This window comes from Amia ocellicauda, chromosome 7 (genome assembly GCF_036373705.1).
Source record: "Amia ocellicauda isolate fAmiCal2 chromosome 7, fAmiCal2.hap1, whole genome shotgun sequence".
In the NCBI taxonomy this organism is placed as follows: domain Eukaryota; kingdom Metazoa; phylum Chordata; class Actinopteri; order Amiiformes; family Amiidae; genus Amia; species Amia ocellicauda.
This window is the reverse complement of record NC_089856.1, coordinates 31,959,849-31,982,256: the sequence shown is the minus strand read 5'-3', so window position 1 is coordinate 31,982,256 and position 22,408 is coordinate 31,959,849. Positions and strand designations below refer to the sequence as shown.

Below are 22,408 nucleotides of genomic sequence, written 5' to 3'. Positions count from 1 at the left end.
GTGGTATATTTATATACAGGTATTTGTCTATTCAGCTGGGATAAGACTGTTACAGTAATGTTTACAGAGATGTCTACATTGCTTTATGAATGTATGCATGATATCTCTATACAATATTGTGATTTTAAAATTCTTAATCATAAATATTAAGGTTATCAACTGTAACAGGATTCTTTTTAAAAATATGTATTTTACCTGTATTACATTTACATTTTTCAGTTATTGTTTTATACACAACCTGAACTAAGGTTTTAAAAGCTAAAATCAACATATCCATAACGACAAAGGTGTTTTGCCAAGGTGTTTTAAGATAGTCTGATGTGTGATGCATAGTGGTAGTCAGTGTCTGAAGTAAGTAAAACTATTAACAACATCAAATCAAAGTTATCAAATGTATTATAGTTTTGCTTTTTTTCAGCAACATCATTAAGATTTGAGATTCAAAATATCTTCCATTAAAGAAACATCTGATTGAAACTGTGGTATTGTGTTTCTTTTTACCAAGAATAGGCTTATATTTGATTTCACTGTATATTCACTGTATGTCATGATTATTTATTTGGCCATTGCAATATCAGTTTTGAATATTTGATACAGAGCCCAAATTAAATTGTTTAATACTATGCCCCGTGTACAACGGGATTTTCTGAATACAATCTCACCTTTTCCTCGCCTAAAAATAATACAAAAAATAAATCAAGTAAATATGAAGAAATTACAGATTTTGCTTAATTTCAACATATTAAAGTAAAGCCTGCTATAGAAGTCACTCTATAAGAAATGGTCTGAATTGGATTACGTACACCGAAGAACTAACCTATTTTTTTCCACAGGCAGAAAGAAGGAAACTGAAATTACTCACAGACTTCATTACTCTACTTTTCCATGAACACATTTGGCTCATGTAAGCCACTTACTGGCTGCTGTACATTTACAAGAACTATTTAAAGACTCTGAAGAAACCCTTTAACTGAATATATTCAGGATATGGAATTCCTCTTTTCCAATCATATATCCAAGTTCTCCAAAATATATTTGAAATGTCAGGCAAGGCAACTCCTGTAGCTAACTCAATGTTGCACATTTTAAAAACAGAATTTAACCAGATGCAGTGTCCTGGTACCCATGCAATATACTTCTGTTAACAGCCATTCAACCTCAAAGCAGAAACTGCGTGACTTCCCTGGTAAACTGGAAGTAAAAGCAGTTAGCTCTAGCTACACTGTACCAGAGCAATACAAGATAAGATGAGGCCCACCAAGCAGTAGTTAAGCAGCTTTAATTATTGAACGAAATGTGTGTGTGTGTGGGGGGTGAAACTCAAAGTCTAAAAACCAAGTGTTGAGAAAGATAGTAGACAAGTACTGTAGCAAAACCTACTTAAATTCCCTTGAGGAACACCAGTAAAGTCAAAAGGAACAAAATAAATGAGGGAACCACCCATGTTTCAAGTGAATCAGTGGTAGATAAATTACTTATACATATACTTTGAGCTAACCAGCTGTTCCATTACAATGTCTTAAAAAGTCCTGTAGTGAACACACTGGAACATTTTGTTAAAGATAATACATCACACAAGCAAACAAATAACCAATATGTTTTGCTTTAGATAAATATTCAGCAAAATAAATGGTATTTTAAATCACTATAATTAACTTCATTATGATGTATCAACAGTATAAGTTAACATCACCCTTTAGAACACAAAGAAATAAAAGGTCAATACATTTGGCTGTAGATTTCTTTCCTCATAAAAATTGGGGATTATATGATTTGAACTATTATACAGCATTGTTGTAGTTCCACATTATAATTTGTGAACCATTATAGTAGTTATAATATTATATGTTGTGTATAAAAGCAGAGCAATTCATGCTTTTCATATGGTAAGCTCCTTTAAAAGTTTGTTGTAGTTTTGGTTACATTGAAAAACATTGCCCAGAAACCTGCTGTGACAAAGGCGAGTGAACTTTACATAGTTTTACTCAAGTTCAAAGTACAATTCAATTTTTAGAGTTATGTAGGCAACCTTTCTTTTTAAGAAAAATACTATGTAAGCATACAAAAAAAAACAAAAAAACATATTTCCTCATTGCATGTTTGAGTTATTTGAAATGTATAATTCACATTTATTAAAACAAAATTCGCAAGACTAAACTGTATTTCATTGTTTGGTCTTTGATTAGAATTTTAAAATCTACAAGGCTAAGGTGCACTATTTTCATATTTATTCTGAGCAGCATTGTACACACATCGTTTATAAAGTAATAATACAAATTATATATTTTCAGTAAAATTCTTTATTTTGATGTAATAAACTATTTTAGATTTTTCTCACTTTTTAATTTCTGCAGCTTAATTTTCTCGATTACAAAGTGTTGCCTAACATGTTAGTTTTCATTCTTCAAATCTGGCCAGTCCCACTGCGCAGTGACTCAATGTACACTGTGCAATAGCAGTGACCAGCTTTTGTAGAGGACAATCTTGTTTTTTTAACACTTATTTTGTGAGTACATATTGAATTGGAACAAGGTAAGTCTTGTTTTTTAAATTCATCAAGAATTTAAAGGCTATTGCTTGTTTAAAAAATGTGAAGGAAACATGTAAACTATTTCTTTAGTTTTTTTGCTTTTGCTGAAAATGTGTTGTTAATTCATTACTGACCTTGAATGTGAGAATACAGGGGCCAGTGGTTAATGTATGCCCACGAACTAGGAAGTTCTCAGTAGTATTTTTTATCTTTACAGAAAATTAATGACTTCCACATTTATCCACCGCATGCCTCAAAATTTGATTTGAACAAAAATGTAGGTTGTTTTTTTTAAGAAGAAATTTGAATATAGCCAGCATTATAAAACTAGAAAAAGTTTCCAGTTGAGCGCATTGAATTTTCTTATATTTTTATTCGATCATAATCCTTACTCTTCAGATTGTTTTGGAAGCAATTTATCAGACATTGGCTGTTCCTTTACTGTGCTGCCCTCTTCTGGAAGACTTAATGCAGTGTCTATAAGTTTCCAATTTAATTACTGAGTTAAGGGTAACTTAACTCATAACAGCAACTCTAAAAGGTGCTTTCCTGATTAAATGCTCCAAGATTAACTTGTTTTTTTGTGTGTTTTTTCTCAGAATACAATTGCAATTACAATGACCAGGGAATTTGCCATTGCCATATTCATATTGCTGCAGCTCTGTTGCCATGGTCACAGCTGCCCAACTAGATGCCAGTGCTTTACGCCAGCCAAAGTGTTCTGCTCAGACGAAAGCGTCAAACATGTTCCTGCCAACTTATCCTCAGATGTAAAAGAGCTGACAATAATGACAACAAGCGTGACCAATATCAAACCCGGAGATTTTGAGAGCAGTCCAAATCTTACAAAAATCATATTTGTCAATAATTTCATCGTTTCGGTGGCAGAGGGAGCTTTTGACGAGCTGACAGAACTGCAGGAGCTGGAGATAAGTGGCAACTACCGGCTTCATAAAATAGGTGTCGATGTTTTCAGCTCACTGACCAAACTAAAGAAACTGCTCATCAACTTCAATAAGTTCAGTACTCTGGAGAGCGGCATTTTCGATGAACTGCTAAACCTGGAAATCCTGCAAGTCAAAGGAAATTTACTAGCAGACCTTCCATATAATTTATTCAGTAAACTTCATCAGCTCCGTGTTCTGGATCTTTCACAGAATATGATATCACATGTCACCAAGGATTTTTTAAACGGTCTGACAAATCTAGAAAGCCTTTGGCTGAATGAGAACCTAATAGCCACACTTCAGTCTGATGTATTTTCAAATGTTTTAAAGCTTCAGAAACTCTTCTTGAATGGCAATAAGATTGAGGTTCTGCCTCAAGATGTTTTTTCCAAGTTGGTTGTTTTAGAAGAATTAAATCTCAGAGGAAATCTAATTAAGGAATTGGCACCTGGCTTGCTTCCTCCACAACTGAAGATTTTAAATCTTGAACACAACCATCTTTCCGAGCTCACATGTGGCGTCTTCTCACATCTACCTCACCTAACCCATTTACACCTGGATAGAAATAAGATTTTAACTGCCTCAGAAGATGTATTTCAAAACCTGACCAAACTAAAACATCTTAGTCTGTCAGAAAATCAGATAATATCTCTGCCAAAGACTATTTTTCATTCCCTAGAAAACCTCACTAAACTCTACCTGCATAAGAACAACTTAACTTCTTTGGATGTTGAAATATTTCAAAATCTATATAATTTGGAAAACCTGCGACTTTCCCACAATCAGCTGAGTACAATTCCTGAAGCTCTATTAGATGCTGTAATTTTCCTGCCCTATCTGTCCTTGCATGAAAATCCTTGGATCTGCGACTGCAACTTGATGTACCTTTACAACTGGGTTCAGTATAACGTCCACAGTGTAGAGCATGCCAACAGAATATTGTGTGAGAGCCCAGAGGCCCTGAGAGGACGGGGCCTAGTCAATCTGCAGACAGCTGAGCTTTCTTGTGCACCCATGAATAATACAGCCTGCAGAGCTGAACAGATAGCCTCCCACAGCCCCTTGCAGGGTCAGGAGAACATGGCTGCAGTGACAGAGGCATCACTCTCTGAAACTGAAACAACTACAAAGCATTGCACTCTCAGTGAAGCAAATGGTATGATCACCATAACATGCAATGTACCAAAATGTCCCCAGATTAAGATTGAAGCCCAGATTCATGATGAAAATGCAAAACGAATTCATTACATCTTCAAAAAGAACTGGACTGTAACCTCTCAGTGTTTGAATACAACCATATCCATTACTATTTAAGGACTGTACTAACGACTTATGTATTGCCCTTCCTAATTTTCCCCCCTATTATATTTGATATAAAATTAATTAATCCTATGTATACATCTGCATTTGTAACAATGGGGGGACGTACATTTTTCAAATCATTAGAAAGCTGAGAGTCTCAGCTTTCATGGGATACCACTTGACAAACAACAAAACAGTGAAGAGTACACATGGGTTAAAGAGAAGCACATGGATTTGGTGCCCTTTAAAGCGTACCAGAGGGGTTTATCAGCTTAAGGGGTTACATTTTGTTTATTTGTTTTATGCTTTAATTTCAGTCAGTGACACATTAAACTGCATATATTTGAATAAAAACTGGAAAAATAAAATGTACTCTGAATCAAATAATTTATACTGAAACATCTACTCTAAAACAACTGTAGTGGAAATTCTTTAGCCATGTAATATTTTACTGTTATTTTATTAATGTATTAGAATACATTTTGGGTCAAAATATTTAAATTGTTAGTGTGAATTCTGCATTTACCCTGTGACACTGATATTTCCTAGGGTTCATCATACTGTGAATGGGGAAGCTTTAAAATTGTAGATTTGCTTTAAATGGCAATCATTGCCATGTACACAAAATCATTCTGCAACGTAAACAAACTAAAAATATAATCTGCATATAATCCTGTTGTTAGTAATACAAACACCTGGGTTAATAATTCCATTTGGAAATTACAGTTAACGGTTGTTTTGATGGGACCTCAGTTGCTCGAGTCATCTGCCCCTTTTCCTTATCAGCAGCTTGCAAGACGCAATAATTAGAAACACACCCAAAAGACAACTATTGGATACGGTGTAAAACTAGAGGCCTATGCTGACAGCCGATTGAAAATAATGTGTAACTTTCACTAGTCACCAAAGTAGCTACGCACCTGAAAGTGTTGTTCTGAACAGCATTAACGGTGGCATTTCTGCAGGATCTGGGTAAGGCATACCTCTTATTACTTTATAGAAGCAATTAGGCAGAAATAGCAACTATAAAGAATGACATTTATTGAATCTATCATTTTTGCACATTTTAAACCACCATATACAGCCAGTGAGGACACAGGGGAGACACAAGCTCCTGTGTTGTGCTCTTTCACATCGCAGCAACAAGAGAGGAAACCTTATCCAAAACACACTGCACAGGAGAACGCATCAAAATACAGTGCGGGTAGACAGACTCCTAATCGAATAGTTAAGGGGTGCTTAATATAGGAAGCAAAAACAAAAGCAAAGACAGATTTAAACAACTAGAGCAACACATGAGGAAATGGTTATATTTGTTACAATATCTATCAAGGCAATGTGCTATTTTGGATTATTTAATTTAGGAACAAAAATTACTTTGGTTCTGATCAAATTAAAATGATATACAGTCTGGCTAAAAACTTGAAAATTACATTTAAAGACTTCAGCAATACTTCAGTTGTACAAACTCAGACTACTTTGCTTATGATATTAATAATTATATTCATACTCATGATATGCTATATTTCTAAGCATATAAGACATATTCCTTAGCCATCATTCTTATAGTTTTGAGATAAAACCAGACCTTAATTCAGTTGCATGTTTTAAGTCTACGAGAAAAGAATATTCCTCTGCTGCCCACTGCTTTATATTACCCAGACATACCACAGGCACACATCCGAGAATCATGTGTTCAGTTGCATTTTTATTCATGTGAGCATTATCTTTCAAAAACTATTCTTTTAAATTCCACAACACAGCATTAGCCTATGTAATATATATAATGTGCAGTAGTGATTGATAACATCAAAACTGTTTTTCAGGGAGATAAAATGCATCAGGGAATTGTAATCTTTCTTCTGCCCTTTCTATTCGACTGTGCATTTGGAGACTATGATGAACCCTATCAAGATGTCTACAAAAATGTCACAGAAATCCCCGCCACTATAAAAAGTGGTGTAACACAAGTCTATTTTTTGAACAGTAGACTTTCAACAATCAAATCTGGGGCCTTCATGAACAAACAAGCTCTACAGAAGGTGGTTTTCTTGAATAATTATGTTGGTTCAGTAGAAGCTGGTGCATTTGAAGGTTTGACTAACATTACAGAAATTGAGTTTTCAAACACACAACTGTCATCTCTGCCTGTGGGTGCATTTCATAATTTGAGTACCTTGAAAATACTTGGAATAACAACAAATTATCTTCAAACCATAGAGCAGGGGTTATTTGCTAATCTCTCAAACTTGGAAGACCTTAGTCTGCAAAACAACCAGATTTCTTCAATTTCGAATGAAGCATTCAATCAGCTGGAAAATCTGCTCTTTCTTCACTTGGCCAAAAATAACATCCAATCCCTATCAATTGAGTGGTTCACAAAACTGAGAAAATTAACGAAACTCAGACTCTATGAGAATCAGATCACTGTGATTCCAGATGGGATCTTCGATGATCTGTCTGAGTTGATTGACATTGGACTAAATGGCAACAAGATTAAAACATTGCCTCCAGGCTTATTTTCTAACAATAACAAGTTACACAAATTATTTCTGGATAAGAATTCACTGTCTGATCTACCGACAGGGATCTTCTTTGGTCTTCCTAATATGCAGAAGCTCACTCTGAATGATAATCAGTTAACAAGCCTGCCCCCTGCTCTTTTTGGACCAATGCCCAAATTAACTGAGATTAGTCTTGCAAACAACAACCTTACTAGCCTCCCCTGGGGGATATTCAGTAACCTCACAAACCTAAAGAAACTTCAACTGTCAGGAAACCACTTTGCCAATTTGTCAAGTAAGTATTTTGAGGGTCTTCAGAAGCTCACAGACCTGAACTTACAAAACAATTTCCTTCAGAATTTAGACAACAAGACTTTCTACGATTTGCCTAAACTGACCACTCTCAATCTAAAGGGTAATAAACTGACAACGCTTCCTGAATACATATTTGGCACATTACCAAGTCTTCGAAAAGTATTTCTAAACAATAATCCTTGGCATTGTGACTGTCATTTAATATATCTGTTTAATTGGATCAAAGAAAATCCAGCCAAGGTCAAAACGACTCCTCCAGAGACATGTGAAAGTCCTGACAATTTAAAGGGACAAAGTATTAAATCCCTATTAAAGGAACAGCTTATTTGCCCAATAACAACAACAGCTCCCACCACGACCACTGTTCCAACCACCACCACGGCTCCAACTATGACCACGGCCCGCACCACGACCATGGTCCCCACCATGACCACTGTTCCAACTACGACCACGGCTCCAACTACGACCATGGCTCCAACTACGACCACGGTCCCCACCACGACCACGGCTCCAACTACGACCACGGTCCCCACCACGACCACGGCTCCAACTACGACCACGGTCCCCACCACGACCACGGCTCCAACTACGACCACGGTCCCCACCACGACCACGGCTCCAACTACGACCACGGTCCCCACCACGACCACGGCTCCAACTACGACCACGGCTCCAACTACGACTACGGCTCCAACTACGACTACGGTCCCCACCACGACTACGGCTCCAACTACGACCACGGTCCCCACCACGACTACGGCTCCAACTACGACCACGGTCCCCACCACAACTACGGCTCCAACTACGACCACGGTCCCCACCACGACTAAGGCTCCAACTACGACCACGGTCCCCACCACGACTACGGCTCCAACTACGACTACGATCCCAACCACAACTACAGCTCCAACTACGACCACGGTCCCTGTTCCTGCAACAACCATCCTGACTATGACAACCTGGCCTACGACAACAAAGGAAGAAACAACAACTGCTATGACCACAACATTGCCAACCACAGTGGCCACTACAACCAAGCAGGTGACCTCCACATCTACACAACTCACAACCACTGCGCCAACCACAGCATTAGACACTACTTTTCTTTATACAACTACCACAACCCATACTACAGCAATGAAGACAACCACATTTACATCCACATTTACATCCACATCTACACCTACAGCCACCTGGACAACAACTGGGTTTGTTACCTCCACTCCAGGAGCAGCAATCCATTCATATGGTGTCCAAAGCAGTAGCAGCATGTCCTACTGCGAGTGGCTGATGGTGTCATACACCATTATGCTATTTGTGGAAATTTGTTGCACAGTGGTCTTGGTCGGATATTCGTATTCCCTTTACAAGTCTCTTATGCATGAAGAGAAGATCTATGCAGCTGTCAACCTGGTGCATTTTTCCTACAAGAAGGAGGTGATTCTTCAGCCTTTGATGCAGACTGAGACAATGGCTTTGTGAAAATGTGGGGATTTGAAATTAAGTCATGTCTTATCATTTACAGAAATGTCTCATTAAATAGGTCTCATACGTAGGTAGACATCCAATAGAAGCCGACAGAAGACACTCTGTGGGCACCCGTTATTTTATAGTCAATAAACAATTAACTGTTGAAATGTTGCAAAATAAAGTATTTTTTAATGTTTAGTTTTGAAAATATAATGTAAGCATCACACTAAAGCTGCAATCATGTAAAGTTTGTGTGTAATACAATTAAGAATGTATACTGAAATATACAGTGTGAAATTAGTATGTTTACTAAATGCATCTATATTTTAGACAGATGCTTATACACGTTTATACAGTGCATCCGGAAAGTATTCACAGCGCTTCACTTTTTCCACATTTTGTTATGTTATGTTATGCTTGCCATTCAGGCCAAAGAGTTCAATCTTTGTTTCATCAGATAAGAGAATTTTGTTTCTCATGGTCTGAGAGTCATTCAGGTGCCTTTTGGCAAACTCCAGGCGGGCTGTCATGTGCTTTTTACTGAGGAGTGGCTTCCGTCTGGCCACTCTACCATACAGGCCTGATTGGTGGAGTGCTGCAGAGATGGTTGTTCTTCTGGAAGGTTCTCCTCTCTCCACAGAGACACGCTGGAGCTCTGTCAGAGTGACCATCGGGTTCTTGGTCACCTCCCTGACTAAGGTCCTTCTCCCCCGATCGCTCAGTTTGGCCGGGCGGCCAGCTCTAGGAAGAGTCCTGGAGGTTCCAAACTTCTTCCATTTACGGATGATGGAGGCCACTGTGCTCATTGGGACCTCCAATGCTGCTGACATTTTTCTGTACCCTTCCCCAGATCTGTGCCTCGATACAATCCTGTCTCGGAGGTCTACAGAAAATTCCTTGGACTTCATGGCTTGGTTTGTGCTCTGACATGCACTGTTAACTGTGGGACCTTATATAGACAGGTGTGTGCCTTTCCAAATCATGTCCAATCAACTGAATTTACCACAGGTGGACTCCAATCAAGTTGTAGAAACATCAAGGATGATCAGTGGAAACAGGATACACCTGAGCTCAATTCTGAGTGTCATGGCAAAGGCTGTGAATACTTATGTACATGTGCTTTTTTTGTTTTTTATTTTTAATACATTTGCAAAGATTTCAAACTTCTTTCATGCTGTCATTATGGGGTATTATTTGTAGAATTTTGAGGAAAACAATGAATGTAATCCATTTTGGAATAAGGCTGTAACATAACAAAATGTGGAAAAAAGCAAAGCGCTGTGAATACTTTCTGGATGCACTGTACACAAGCACCTATAATAATTACTTACACAATTCATTAACAGAATATTCCATTGAGCGTATCAAAGCCGAGGCCTAGAATACAAATATTGCCATGAAATATAAATATGCATAACAGTAATAGTTTAAAGAGTTTAAAATTGAGAATGGTGTTTTGACAAGAGGCAAAAAGGATTATGAACAGAGAACTGAGCCTTCAGCATATAGATTTCCTCAAAAGCAAGCAAACAAAACATTAAACTTGAGAAATACTTGATTTGAAGCCACTGAATATTAAAATGTTTTTATATGACAGAAAGAAACAGACCTCCTGTTAACCATCACTGAGTTTGAAAGGAAGACTGCTCAAGGAAGTCACAGATGGTGCAAAAGTACAGCCTGGCTCTTGAGATTGCATCAAAGCTTTTCAGCTCTTATTTATTCAGATGGGCTCTTCAAATAGGCCAGGGTGTGGCAAACAGCAGGCCCGGTTTCATCCCCCTCAGATATTCTAATGTGGGCTCAGACCTTGTTTAGGCTGGAGGGCTGGATTCTGACACAAGATGATTGATCGGACTTCCATTGTGATGCAGGTTGTAAACTGGCTGGACTGAAGGGTCCCGACATGGAAGAAGTATTCTAAACTAGGCCTTAATCCCATGTTGTCAAGGTAATCCCATCAAAGTGATGTCTACTTCCAATGCCGTTCAAAGCCCTCACAGGAATTCAAATTCATTTTGACAGACCTTTGTCACATCACCCAGGAATGAAATCCTAACTCTCTAACCAGTTATGGAATTTAAACTCTGCTATACACAAATACATTTTCCCCCATTTCAACAGAAAAAGAAATAAGCATCAACCGAGATGTTAAGAATAGGTTAGGAGATCAATTTTGTGATCAATTAAATGTATAATCTTTTCAAACAGATACTGCGGTTTCATGTCACTTAACATGTACATCTCTTCAGGTTGTTAATCAGATTGCTCTTGCATACTCACAACCACTGAATTCAGAGGGAGATTCAATAGATTATTCAGGCAACATACACCTGACATTTTCTTGCAGATTGTGCAACATCTTGTGCTTCTGAATTTTCTCCCCAGTCTCAGCTGTCAATGCATGATTGACTAATACATTGTTTAATTACACTAACAAAAGGTTAACTATACACAGTAAGGGCTTCAAATCTCTTCACTTGAGAAGAGGTATGAAAAGTTTACTGAGATAATCATACTTTGACAATTATTTTCTGAAGAAAACAGGCAACATTATTATTATGATTGCATTTGCGTTCAAAGCATTTTATTAAAACATTTTGATTTGGACAGAAGTAAAGCTCATGTCTGTATAATGGAGTTGAATGAATTCCAAAACAAGTGCTCTATTGTAGACACTGCTGCCTCTCTGTGTAGATGTAGTGGACATAGTCTTAAAGCTGTGTCCTAAGTATAAAAGAGGCATAAAGCATAAAGTTTTATCTAAACTCACAAAAAGGCTTCGTCTCCTACGTTTATTCACTCCAAAAATCACATATTAAGATGAACTTCATTTTCCACAGAAGATGTTGAAAGGTCTAGACTATTTATAAAACATTAATGAGCAATTGATTACCAAATAACACTGCCTACCACATTGCATTTCCTGTCACTGTAGAATACCAGAATAACTGTTCTTTTGCTTTATGTATTAATGTAAAAAATACTGACAAAGCATCATAATTCTTCACCAAATACAGCGTCTACTGCTACTCAATGGTAATGTGCAAGCTGGCAATACATAGATAAAGGCCCCCTGCTCATTTGACCAAGAGCAGTTATATTAGCCAATTTAAAAGGGTTTAGTTAGAAGTGGTCCAGCTCTTACAAGAACACTAGAGTCCCTCAGTCACCTTCTTTACAACATAACCCCCTTCCCTCTGTCTGTTATCCGAGTAGCTTTAGAGGCACAAGGTCACAGGTTGACACTACAATATAAACAACCTCAGTCCCTTAGATCCTTCAAGGCAGCTTACGTCACAGACTTCAGCAGAGGATCTCACTTGCCTTGAGGGGATATCTGTTGGCAAACTACTTAATGCCTCAATTAAACCTTCGTTAAGGTCTAATTTATCACAGGTGTTTGGCACAAAACAATTAATTATCCATTAAGACGGGGGGAAAAAAGAAGGGGGATCAAATGGTTTGTCATCAGTTCTTATTAGAGTGTTGAATGATCCCATTGTTCAAGCAAAGAGAGTCATATTAGCACGGTCAAGCAGCATTATCTTGTGTGTCTGGGAAGAGCCCAGAGGCTGCGTCCGTCATTTAAACTTTCAAACTGTTCTGAACTGCATTTTCTTTATTAATTAGACCTTCAATATTATAAACAGATGGCAGTCTGTATAAAACCCAAAATGATGTACTGCAGCCTAAAGGTACGAGACGTATGGGTTTGGAGTACAAAGTCGAAAGTTAAAAGAAGATCCTGATTCAAGTTTGCTCTGTTGTGAAAAGTTTAAAACATGCTGAATACATAATGTATGCGGGGGGGTAGAACCAGCAGCATAGGACCCTCTTTATAAATTATTGTATTGTATTAATACAATGTACAGAGACACAGCCCTGTAGCTGTAAAGGTTACTTTCTGAGACATAAAGAACATGATCATTATGGGATGCAGAATATAACCACTAGATGTCACCGCTGTCTTGTCATACATAAAATGTGGTTGACTAGAAAATGGGGATAATAAGACTATAAACCTTCTCAGCAGCATCTTGTGCAAGTTTAGCAGATAATATAGCGCAAACAGCAAACAGCACCCACCTGACCGCCTGCGCTCAACAGCTGCGCAGAGCTTTCACTGTGAGAGACAGCTGTGCCAACACTGCAGAGAAAACAAGTGCCACAAGTTATATTAAAATTAACGGGTTTAATGTAGCCTTCAAATCAAGTAAAACTGCTAAACTGAGCCGACAAAAAACAATCATTAAATCAGGGAAGATTCCGTTCAGCAGCCGGCTACAGCACTGCAACCCAATGCACATTGCATAAACCCACACATTGTCGCAATTACGCTTTTATAACTATAAAGGATAGTTGTGTAGTGTACCAGACGTGAACGGTGATGCTGGTTTTGCAAGCTTACCTATTGAATTAAAATGGCCTCCCTCCGCAAGTAAATAACTACCCAATTACATAAATAATGTTACTATTTTAAAAGGGATTTGCGTATCGCAGCAGAAAAAGAGTATGCTTATTCGGAAATGAAAAAAATAAAATAGACAAGACAAGAACGTTTATTTTGTACAAGTGTGGGTAGATAATATTGTAATTACCACAGAACATCCCGGAGGGAGAGAAGACGAGCGGAGTCTCCGGGGCAAACGCCAGTGTGTTGCCATCTGAAGATACGGCCTTTGTGTCAGTTACACAGTTTAGAGTTGGCAAACAACGGCACTTCAAATGAATTTCACCTGTGTTCATCAACATCTTCTCCCCCGTCATTGGGGACGCATGCGTGTCATTAACTAACTCATCAATTGAACGCAGGTCTTGTACGTTTGCCAGCTATCATTATGCAACGATGACCCAACTGAACCTTAATTGAAGTAGCAATCTGCTTAGTATTGACATTTTCAATTGTGTAATAAAAGAGCTGGTTCTTTAATAAGTTGTGTATACAATTATATACTTAAAACCCATACTGGCTTAAAAAAAAATAAAAGGCTCTGATTCAGGAAATGATTAGTTCATATAAGGTTTCAATTAACTAATTGAGAGCTCGGTTGGAACAGGGTAGGGGGTCCCCAGGACCAGGGTTGGTCACCCTGGTGGAACATATGAAGAGGCCTATATAAATATATAAGTAGCAGTTCTGATTTGGCAGAGAAGTGTGTCACACATTGGATATCACTCAGCAGGTGGAATTGTTTGAAATGTAGCAAATTCTGCTTTACATACATCTTTAATAATTAGACTACTCAATTTAAATCTGCTACGTTAGGCTACAGAAGTATGAAGTACTCCCTTCTTTGTGAAATTCGTCTGGACTTTCAGAACTACAAATGTAAGTATAATACACACTTAAATTATGCACAACAATCTATTACTTTTCTCAAAATCTCAACAGAGTACTTTTTAAATTGAATAACTCAATACAGTCAGGAATAAGCTGCATTCATTTTTGTATATAATTTAATGCAAAGTCCTTATGTTTTATTACCTATTGTAGATCTCAAATCAGGATACAATTATTAATTTTACAGGCAATACCGTTCTGTCCTCGAGGAACTTATATACAGCACTGTGGAAAGTGAGGTGAGCAATAAGCCATGTAAAAATGACTTGCACCACACAATTGACTAGTAATGTTGAGTATATCAGTGTGAATATGTCTGGAAAACAGACATTTCCTTGTAAAACCAGATTACTGTTAAAGGTATTCCTCTTTCAGAACAGTAACAGTAAATTCACCAGAAAGAGCCCAAGACGTGTTTCACTTTTCGTGATCAGATCTGCCGGACTTCAGCCCAGTGAAGAATCCAGCAGACTCCACAGGCTTTCATCATGTTTTAGCTAATGATTGCAATCAAAATGACGGCAAGCACTGCAGTTCTCATATGAAATGCAGTGAAACATAACAAGGTTTGGTCAATGCCCACTTCTGAGTGCATCCCAGGTTTTTGTTTTGCTTTTGTTTTTAGAGGAGAGGGGAGAGTGTCAATTAGAAAACTGCCTAATTTAAATACAACACTGGTGATAAACAATGATTTATGATTAAAATAGTCTAATAAGTAGATGGAGGCGCTGACTCTCTCCAGATTCTCTTCTATATGAAATGCAACACGTATGTCTCCAAATGTTTAGGGATCTATACACCCATACATGTTTACAATATCTACACAGAACAATGAATTCACATTTTATGTTTTACTGAAAATATAAGGCAAATGAGATGGCATTTCAAAAGGCAATGCTTCTTGTAGGAATATATCTGAAAGGAACAATCCACAAGGAGGGATAAAAGTCAGTGTAAATAAATACATTGACTGCATCCTACGGTAATGAAGAACGTGGGTCTTTAATGTTCTGAAAAGTTGAAAGGTTCAGCAAAAAGACTTGGATATGTTGTGGGCCGAGGAGCTCAAAGCATATTGGAACAACAAGCTCAAGGTATGAGTATCTTCCATTGAACACATTCTGGGTACTTTCTATCTCTGTTTTACCTTCTAGAAAATCCACAATGAAGAGTCTGCCTGGTATTCTGTTATGGCCTCCACTTTTTCTTTTCTTTTCTCTCTAGTCCATTCATGCAGGGCTGCACATTCTTTCTAATGAGCAATTTCTTAAAAAAAAAAAAAAAAAGTAAAGAAAGCCCATCTCCTCTTCCTCCTTTTTCAGGGTTGAGAAGTTTACAAAGGCAAACAAATAGTGCGCAGTCAGCAGCCATCACAGGCCAGTGGTCAGCCACTCAAGGGTGGCTTCTGGAGGAAAGAGGAAAAAGAAAGGATGGAGGAAAACCAGGTCAGTGGGGATAAAGAAAGGAGAAGTGAGGGGCTGAGGAGGGGCACACAGATGGCAACACCTTGAAAACATCAGCAAGTACAATGGCTCAAAGGCCCTACTTGACCAATTCATTGGTCTACACTTCAAAACAATCTTCAAATATTTACCCTTTTATTTTTTTAATTCAAACTTATTTCATATAGCATAGGGAATTAAATGCGTGTTTTCAAGTCACCTCTAAACTCACATCTCATTGGGTAAATGGAGCTCACCAACCAACATGAGTCTGGGGATGGGGATTTAAACCACAGTCAGATATTTCTTCCACTAGACCCAGGAGCATGTTTGGAAACGGAAGTTTGATAGTGTCAGAAAGTGGGTAGGTTATTAACCAATTACCAGTTATAATTTGTTCTCTCCCGAGGAGAGGTTAAGGAGCGGGATCACAGACTCCCTGGGTGCCGCTGGCTCTCTGCCACCGTGTCATCCATCCTCGGGCCTAATCGAGTTATCATATCAACAAATCTCTCATCAGGGGCCCGCGCTGACACTCTCCAAGAAAGAGGGGAATTGGACGACAAATTTCTAGCAGCAGGATGTTGGAGCTCTCCTGGGAAGTGGGATAAAAAGTACCTGTAACCTCGAGTCAACCTCTCCTCTCCCTCACGCTGAGAGTTCAGACACCCCGGGCACCATGCTGCTCTCTGGCACAGTTCAGCCTGGGAGAGGAGAGCGGAGCTGCACTGGAGGAAGAGGGCCCATTATTTACAATGTGAAACACAATAGGCAGAGAGTACAATGCTTCAGCGCAGTTCATGCAGTGTTTGGAAAATCAGATAGTTGCTGTGTGAATTAACAAAGGGTCAGAGCCACAGGACTAAAAGTGCCTCATCAGCAAGGGAGTTAATGCACTAAAACCATTAGGTTCCACAGCCTTACACCAGACAGGGTTAATAATTCCTTAGACCCCATTAACGTTAACGTGAGACACTATACCTACAGCTTGATTACTTTAAGATTCACCTTACTTTCTTAAGATCATGATATACACTATATGTATTTTCATACAAGACACTTCATATAAATACAATTTCATATATCTATATGTCTGTATATATCTATATCTATCTATATACACACAAACACAGAGTTTCCAGAACCTACATGTTTACTTTAAAAATCTACTTATTCGTAGAAAGTAGCTTGGTCAGGGCTATTACACTGCCAGAATCACTTCATCTTTCATAAACCTCTACAGTTTGTATTTACTTGTATTTGTACAGAATAAAATGTACCTTTGAAATGTGTTATTTTATTTACGTAGTGATCACCATGGTATGTATGCTTAAGTCATTCTCTCACATTTACAGATTGTTGTCAAGATAATGTTGTTTTTGTGAAACGGGTCTCAGGCAGCTGGCATCATAGAGCTTTAAACAAGATCTAACTTATTTCGCCTTCAGTTAGGCAACCTGAGGTGTGGACTCTTCAGTGTGTGAGTACGGATCTCCCATCAGCCAGCACACTCCTTCAGTGAGGCTGTCTAGTCCATACAGGCTTGAAGAAGAGAAAGACATGTGAGGCGATCAGTGTTTATCATATCTGTACTGTAATAAGCCATGAGGAGTGTGTGTTTTCCAATCCTTTACTGATGGTGCATGTAAGCATGCAACAGTGATTCCTGGTGGTATGAAGGTGTTTGCATGAGGGTTTTCAATTGTCTTCAACCCTCGTTGGATTACTGACTGATCCAGCAAGTCAGGTAAGAGTCTTTTGCCAACAGTTTATTTTTATTTTTATCATCATTACCTCATCAGCAATAATCTAAATACAGCCAAATACAGAAAAAAAAGACTTTTGATATTATTGGAACTTGGGTTGGAAAAGAGACAATTTACTAAAATTGTTAAATGTTTCATGTTTACACTCTCTCTTTCTCTCTCAGATTCTCAAGTGGGCACCCCCAGGACAGTATGATTGAATTATTTACTAAATTGGTTTCTCTCCAAATGTGGAGATTGGGCTTTGAAAGGGGGCAAAAAAAACAAAAACGACTATTTATTAGTCTCCTCTCTTATGTCAAGGGCTCCTTTATCTGTTGTCAACTGGCTTCCTTTAAACTGATTTCTGTGCGAGAGCATTGCCAGGAGACAGAAAAGCGCAGGTATGGAGCCACACAGTGGGAGGATGACCTCTCACCCCTGCGGGAGAACACTCGGGCCTGGCAGGCCGCACAATGAGGGCTGGACAGAGCACTGACCCAGCCTGCCATGGCTACCTGCTGCTCACCACAAAGAGACCCAATCCAAGGGCCAGGGCTGAAGAAAAGGGAGCGGGATAATCAGCAGCCATCGAGCGCTCTTTCACTGAACACCCCGTGCCAAACTCCCGTTTCATAAAAAGGAAAAGAGAGAGAGAGAGAAAAAAAAAACTTGAGATAATAAAGAAGTAACAAGTGAGGAATAATAGGCTTTAGAATCCATCTTAACCCACTGCAAATAATGTCAACATCTGTGGCTTTTTCTGGAATTTAAAAAGAACGAGAAGCTAAGCTGGGTGAAAGGAACGGTTCGGCGAGAGCCTTTCTCTCGAGGCGGTTACTAAAAAGGCTACAGTTTTTGTAGTTTATTAGAAGGATTTTGATGAGGGTACCCTTTTCCCTTTCAAGGGTAGTTGAACCATGGTCTAATGTTCATCAGTGACTTTGTTTGTCTCAAGAGCAGGGGAAAACAGGGTACAAGTGTTGCTTTATTCTCCAGCTCTTTTGGAACAGCAAGAGGTGAAAAAAGATTTACTTAACAACAGGCATGGTTTCACCACTGAAGAGATTATTGTAACAATAATCATATACAATACTTTGAGTCATAAAGGCTTTTATTGGGGAGGAAAATAAGGGCAGGGGTGTTTAAGAAGCTCAAAGTGTCCCAAGGTGAAAAAATACATGTTAAAAGAGATAGATAACATGACAAAAATGGCCACATACTAATAACATGAGCAAAAAGCGAAGCTGTGAAAGGAACTGCAGTACCCACAGGTCTGAGGTACTGAGGTATGAGCTGAGGTTGAGCTACTTCTGTGCCCTTCAATTCATTTTGTATTCTGTTGTTGTTAAGTTCAACTGAATGTAGTATTGAAGGCGGTTTCACAATTTCAGTTTAAGTATGAAAGGAATCATTGAGATTCTCAGGGGCCCGTTCCCAATAATCAGTTACAGTGAATTGCTCTAATCGAGAGTGTGGCAGAAGAGGTGTTTATCATTGCCAGTAATTTGGCTTTGTTTCTCATGAAAGACATGCCCATCGATCATATCTCTGACTGATACAGCAGATAGATGGACAGACAGATATGATAGATCGATTATCTGATAAAGGAGTAGATAATAGATTCATCAGATGAATACACAGACAAATAGAAAGATACAAGCAAATACTAATATCTGTAAACCACCATCAAGATTTATGTCATGACAATTATAGATGTATATCTTGTATAAATATACTGTATTATTCTAACCCATTATAGGTGTTCTAAAACATATAGGTGCATCGATTTACATTTAATTAAGTCTTTATTTATACACTACTAAACTGTGATGGCTTTTCTATTTTTTTTCCCCAATATTTGCCTTCAAAGCAGAACTGGTTGTGAATAATGAGAGGCCTGTAAACACTGTGGGTTAACACACTGGACATTCCTGGCTTTGCCTCTTTTCTTTGTGCTTGCTCAGTTCCGAGGAGGAGCGGAGACAAGGAAATGGTCACAGTTTGATGTTGCGTTTTGTAGCGCAGGGGTCCGAAAAAAGCTATAGGGAGGGAATCCTGCTTTGTATTGGAGTAGCTTACAACCTCTGCGCATTAATGTGCTGTGGGCATTATACACCAGTGAACCGGGGTTTAATGTTCATTCCCAGCACTTACTAGTTTTCAAGCACTCAAAGAAAGAAGTGCAAGAGTATCTTTGTTCAAAAGCGAATAAAACCAAAATTAGGAATGGCTGACCTGAAGCAAATGTTGAGTGGGCTTGGGGAGTTCTCGAAAACGATAATCTCCTATATTATTACCCCAGTGCTCTTTATTCTTGCTCTTCTATTGGGGATAACAAGAGGTTTAAGCTCCTTATGGTGGAATTACAATTATTGGAGGAGAATCACAAGCCTTCTGCAGAGAACGCTGCCTTATAATTGTGCTCTCGCTTTTGTTAACAACACTTCACATGAAGTGCTTTTAATACGCATATAATCAATGTTTCATTGCCCATCAACAGCTTTTCATTAAGCATTTATTAAGATTCATTACATTCCTTTTAAAAACTGAAGCCTTTTCTACATGATGCACACATATAATCAATTATAGAGATGATTGTGTGTGCACTAGTAAAACACATGCTGAAGTGCTTTTAATTTAAAAACAAAATCTGCTAAATGAAATACCCATGCAGATATACACATAGAAAAAATGATCTTTAGAATTGATGCACTATAAACAACTATATTTTTACACCATACACACACACAGAATAAAAGAAAAATAAACTGCAGGAGAATTTCACCCAAATGACCCAGTGTGCCAGTTTTATTTTTTACTTTTATGTCTGACATTTTGCATGTTTGTACTTTTAAATGCAACTACATTATGTTTCTTATTTACTGATATGTACTTATTTTACCAGGACTGTTAAATTGTGTTTTTTCAAAACCATTATTCATGCCATATGCTGTTATTTGATATTTTATTATGTTATTTAATTCTGGAACGTTAACCAATAAGAAGTTTGCTGGCAGTTTCTACGTTATTGTCTCCTGTATTCATTTATAAGATGACAGACAAAGTACAAAAAATAAATCTTCACATTATTTGCATGTTTACCTGGTTGAGAACTACAGAAACAAGGGCCTGAAAACAGATACCCCCCTCTTCCATCCCTGACTCACACCCCCCCTCCACCCATGACTGTGAGAAAGGGAAAATATTAGAAAGAAGAAGACCTGCTGCGAGTTATTCTGTTATAAAGCAGGGAGCCTAGTGTTCAGAACTCGGTGGGGCCCTAATCTCCCCATGTGAAAGCCTTGTTAACAGCTCATTAACACCAATTAATTTGGTTCGCATTTTTTGTCTGTGTCACCATGCACAGAGGATGCCGTTCGTAATTAATTCAAGAATTACAAATTAACTTTTCAGTCCTGTGCAGCCATACACCAGAAGTACAATCACATGCATTGCAGCACCATAATTAAATAATATTTCGGCACATGCTCTGTGCTCCACGGGGATTTCCCGTTGCCGGGTGGCAGAGCACCGTGGTGGAAAACACTTTTAACTAAAGCAAATTAGTCTTTTGAGTGTCTTCATTTGCACTTGCTATTTAGTATCTTTACTCAGTAATTACCCTTATGCATTTCCACTGCAAAATCCCAGCCCGGCACTGTTGTCTTGTAAAACATTACAGCTGATTATATGTAGCTGAGGTACCTGGAACACAGCTGTCACTCAAGGCTTTTTTTCTCCGAGTGTAGGCGAGAGATTGATCTTGCTAGCGGTATGATCACCCTTTTACATTTAAAGGCACTCGAGGATCTCAGCTGAGCAGCAACACTGAGCAGTGCAGCTGAGAAGGCCTGGGGAAGAGCTATTGTATACATGAAGTGATCTTATTTTCCCTTATCATCCTCCACCTCTCATAATCTGAGCCTGAACATGGTACTGGCCTGCTGCAGCTCAGAGTGTTGACCAGACTGCAGAGTAAAACACTACCTAAGCTCTGGGAAGGTGTGTGGAATGACAGTTCTGAGGAAGAAATTCGTACAGAGAGTGCGGAAAGGCCGGGGGTTGTACAGATACCTTCAGAGATGTGTAGGATGAGTTTGTGAAGACGCTGCGAGTGTCTGGCAGCCTGTATCTTCTCCTCAGCCCTGGACTGCTGCAGCCCTCAGTGCCTTCAGGGCTGAGTGCTAACAGCTGGGATATGGGGAATTAGCCAAGATGGACTCATTATTATTATTATTATTATTATTATTATTATTATTATTATTATTATTATTATTATTATTATTATTATTATTATTTCTTGGCATGCATAAGAACTGTGAACAGTGTGAACTATTGAACTGTGTGAAGCTTTTGTACAAATCAGTCTCATATATAATAGAGCATTATGCTTTGCCCTTTTTACATTAAACTTTCACTTTATTCATAATCACAGGATAGTATGATTTATAAAACCATGGGAGGTGGGGGAGGTGGGGTTGGGTTGTTGGTTAACCTGTGCTTCACTTCAGACAGGTGAGATAGCTGAGCCCACTGAAGTTCAGACTTGTCCAGGAGAGGATATGGGGCAAGCAAATCTGAGCAAGTCCAGTAAGAATGGTTCATATCTCAAGAAACTACCTGCCTTTGAAAACCTGTCGCATAATAAATGAGGGATCAGAGGTCGTTTAGCTGCGAGCAGCTTTCTACGCCAAAAGGGGAGGGAGGCGGGCAGGTTGGTATTAGTGCCTGTTGCTGGAGCTGCTTTGTTTTCCTGTCGACAGATGAAATTCGAGGAGAGCTTTCAAACACAATAAAAGGCTCAGA

At 38.5% G+C, this 22,408-nt stretch overlaps 2 protein-coding genes and 2 long non-coding RNA genes across 4 annotated transcripts; 3 read left to right on the top strand and 1 right to left on the bottom strand.

The window, feature by feature from the left end:
* Positions 1 to 2,410: 2,410 nt before the first annotated feature.
* Positions 2,411 to 5,151, top strand: LOC136753253 (carboxypeptidase N subunit 2). The gene is made up of 2 exons (XM_066709210.1): positions 2,411 to 2,532; positions 3,130 to 5,151. Exon 2 carries the CDS (start codon positions 3,148 to 3,150, stop codon positions 4,789 to 4,791), a length of 1,644 nt encoding a protein of 547 aa, XP_066565307.1. The 5' UTR covers positions 2,411 to 2,532; positions 3,130 to 3,147; the 3' UTR covers positions 4,792 to 5,151.
* A 441-nt stretch (positions 5,152 to 5,592) lies between these two features.
* On the top strand, positions 5,593 to 11,829 carry LOC136753250 (carboxypeptidase N subunit 2). The gene is made up of 2 exons (XM_066709207.1): positions 5,593 to 5,751; positions 6,606 to 11,829. The coding sequence occupies exon 2, from the start codon at positions 6,615 to 6,617 to the stop codon at positions 9,078 to 9,080; it is 2,466 nt and encodes an 821-aa protein (XP_066565304.1). The 5' UTR covers positions 5,593 to 5,751; positions 6,606 to 6,614; the 3' UTR covers positions 9,081 to 11,829.
* Positions 11,830 to 13,156: 1,327 nt separating this feature from the next.
* Positions 13,157 to 13,846, bottom strand: LOC136754084 (uncharacterized). The gene is made up of 2 exons (XR_010817528.1): positions 13,670 to 13,846; positions 13,157 to 13,218 (listed from the first exon to the last, which is right to left on the bottom strand). It is a non-coding gene; the product is annotated as an uncharacterized LOC136754084 (long non-coding RNA).
* A 457-nt stretch (positions 13,847 to 14,303) lies between these two features.
* LOC136754082 (uncharacterized) lies at positions 14,304 to 14,969 on the top strand. The gene is made up of 3 exons (XR_010817527.1): positions 14,304 to 14,400; positions 14,600 to 14,651; positions 14,788 to 14,969. It is a non-coding gene; the product is annotated as an uncharacterized LOC136754082 (long non-coding RNA).
* The last annotated feature ends 7,439 nt before the right edge of the window (positions 14,970 to 22,408 follow it).

Bases quoted from the DNA above. Each gene is read 5' to 3' on its own strand.
- LOC136753253 (XM_066709210.1), top strand. From the start codon at position 3,148: ATGACCAGGGAATTTGCCATTGCCATATTCATATTGCTGCAGCTCTGT.
- LOC136753250 (XM_066709207.1), top strand. From the start codon at position 6,615: ATGCATCAGGGAATTGTAATCTTTCTTCTGCCCTTTCTATTCGACTGT.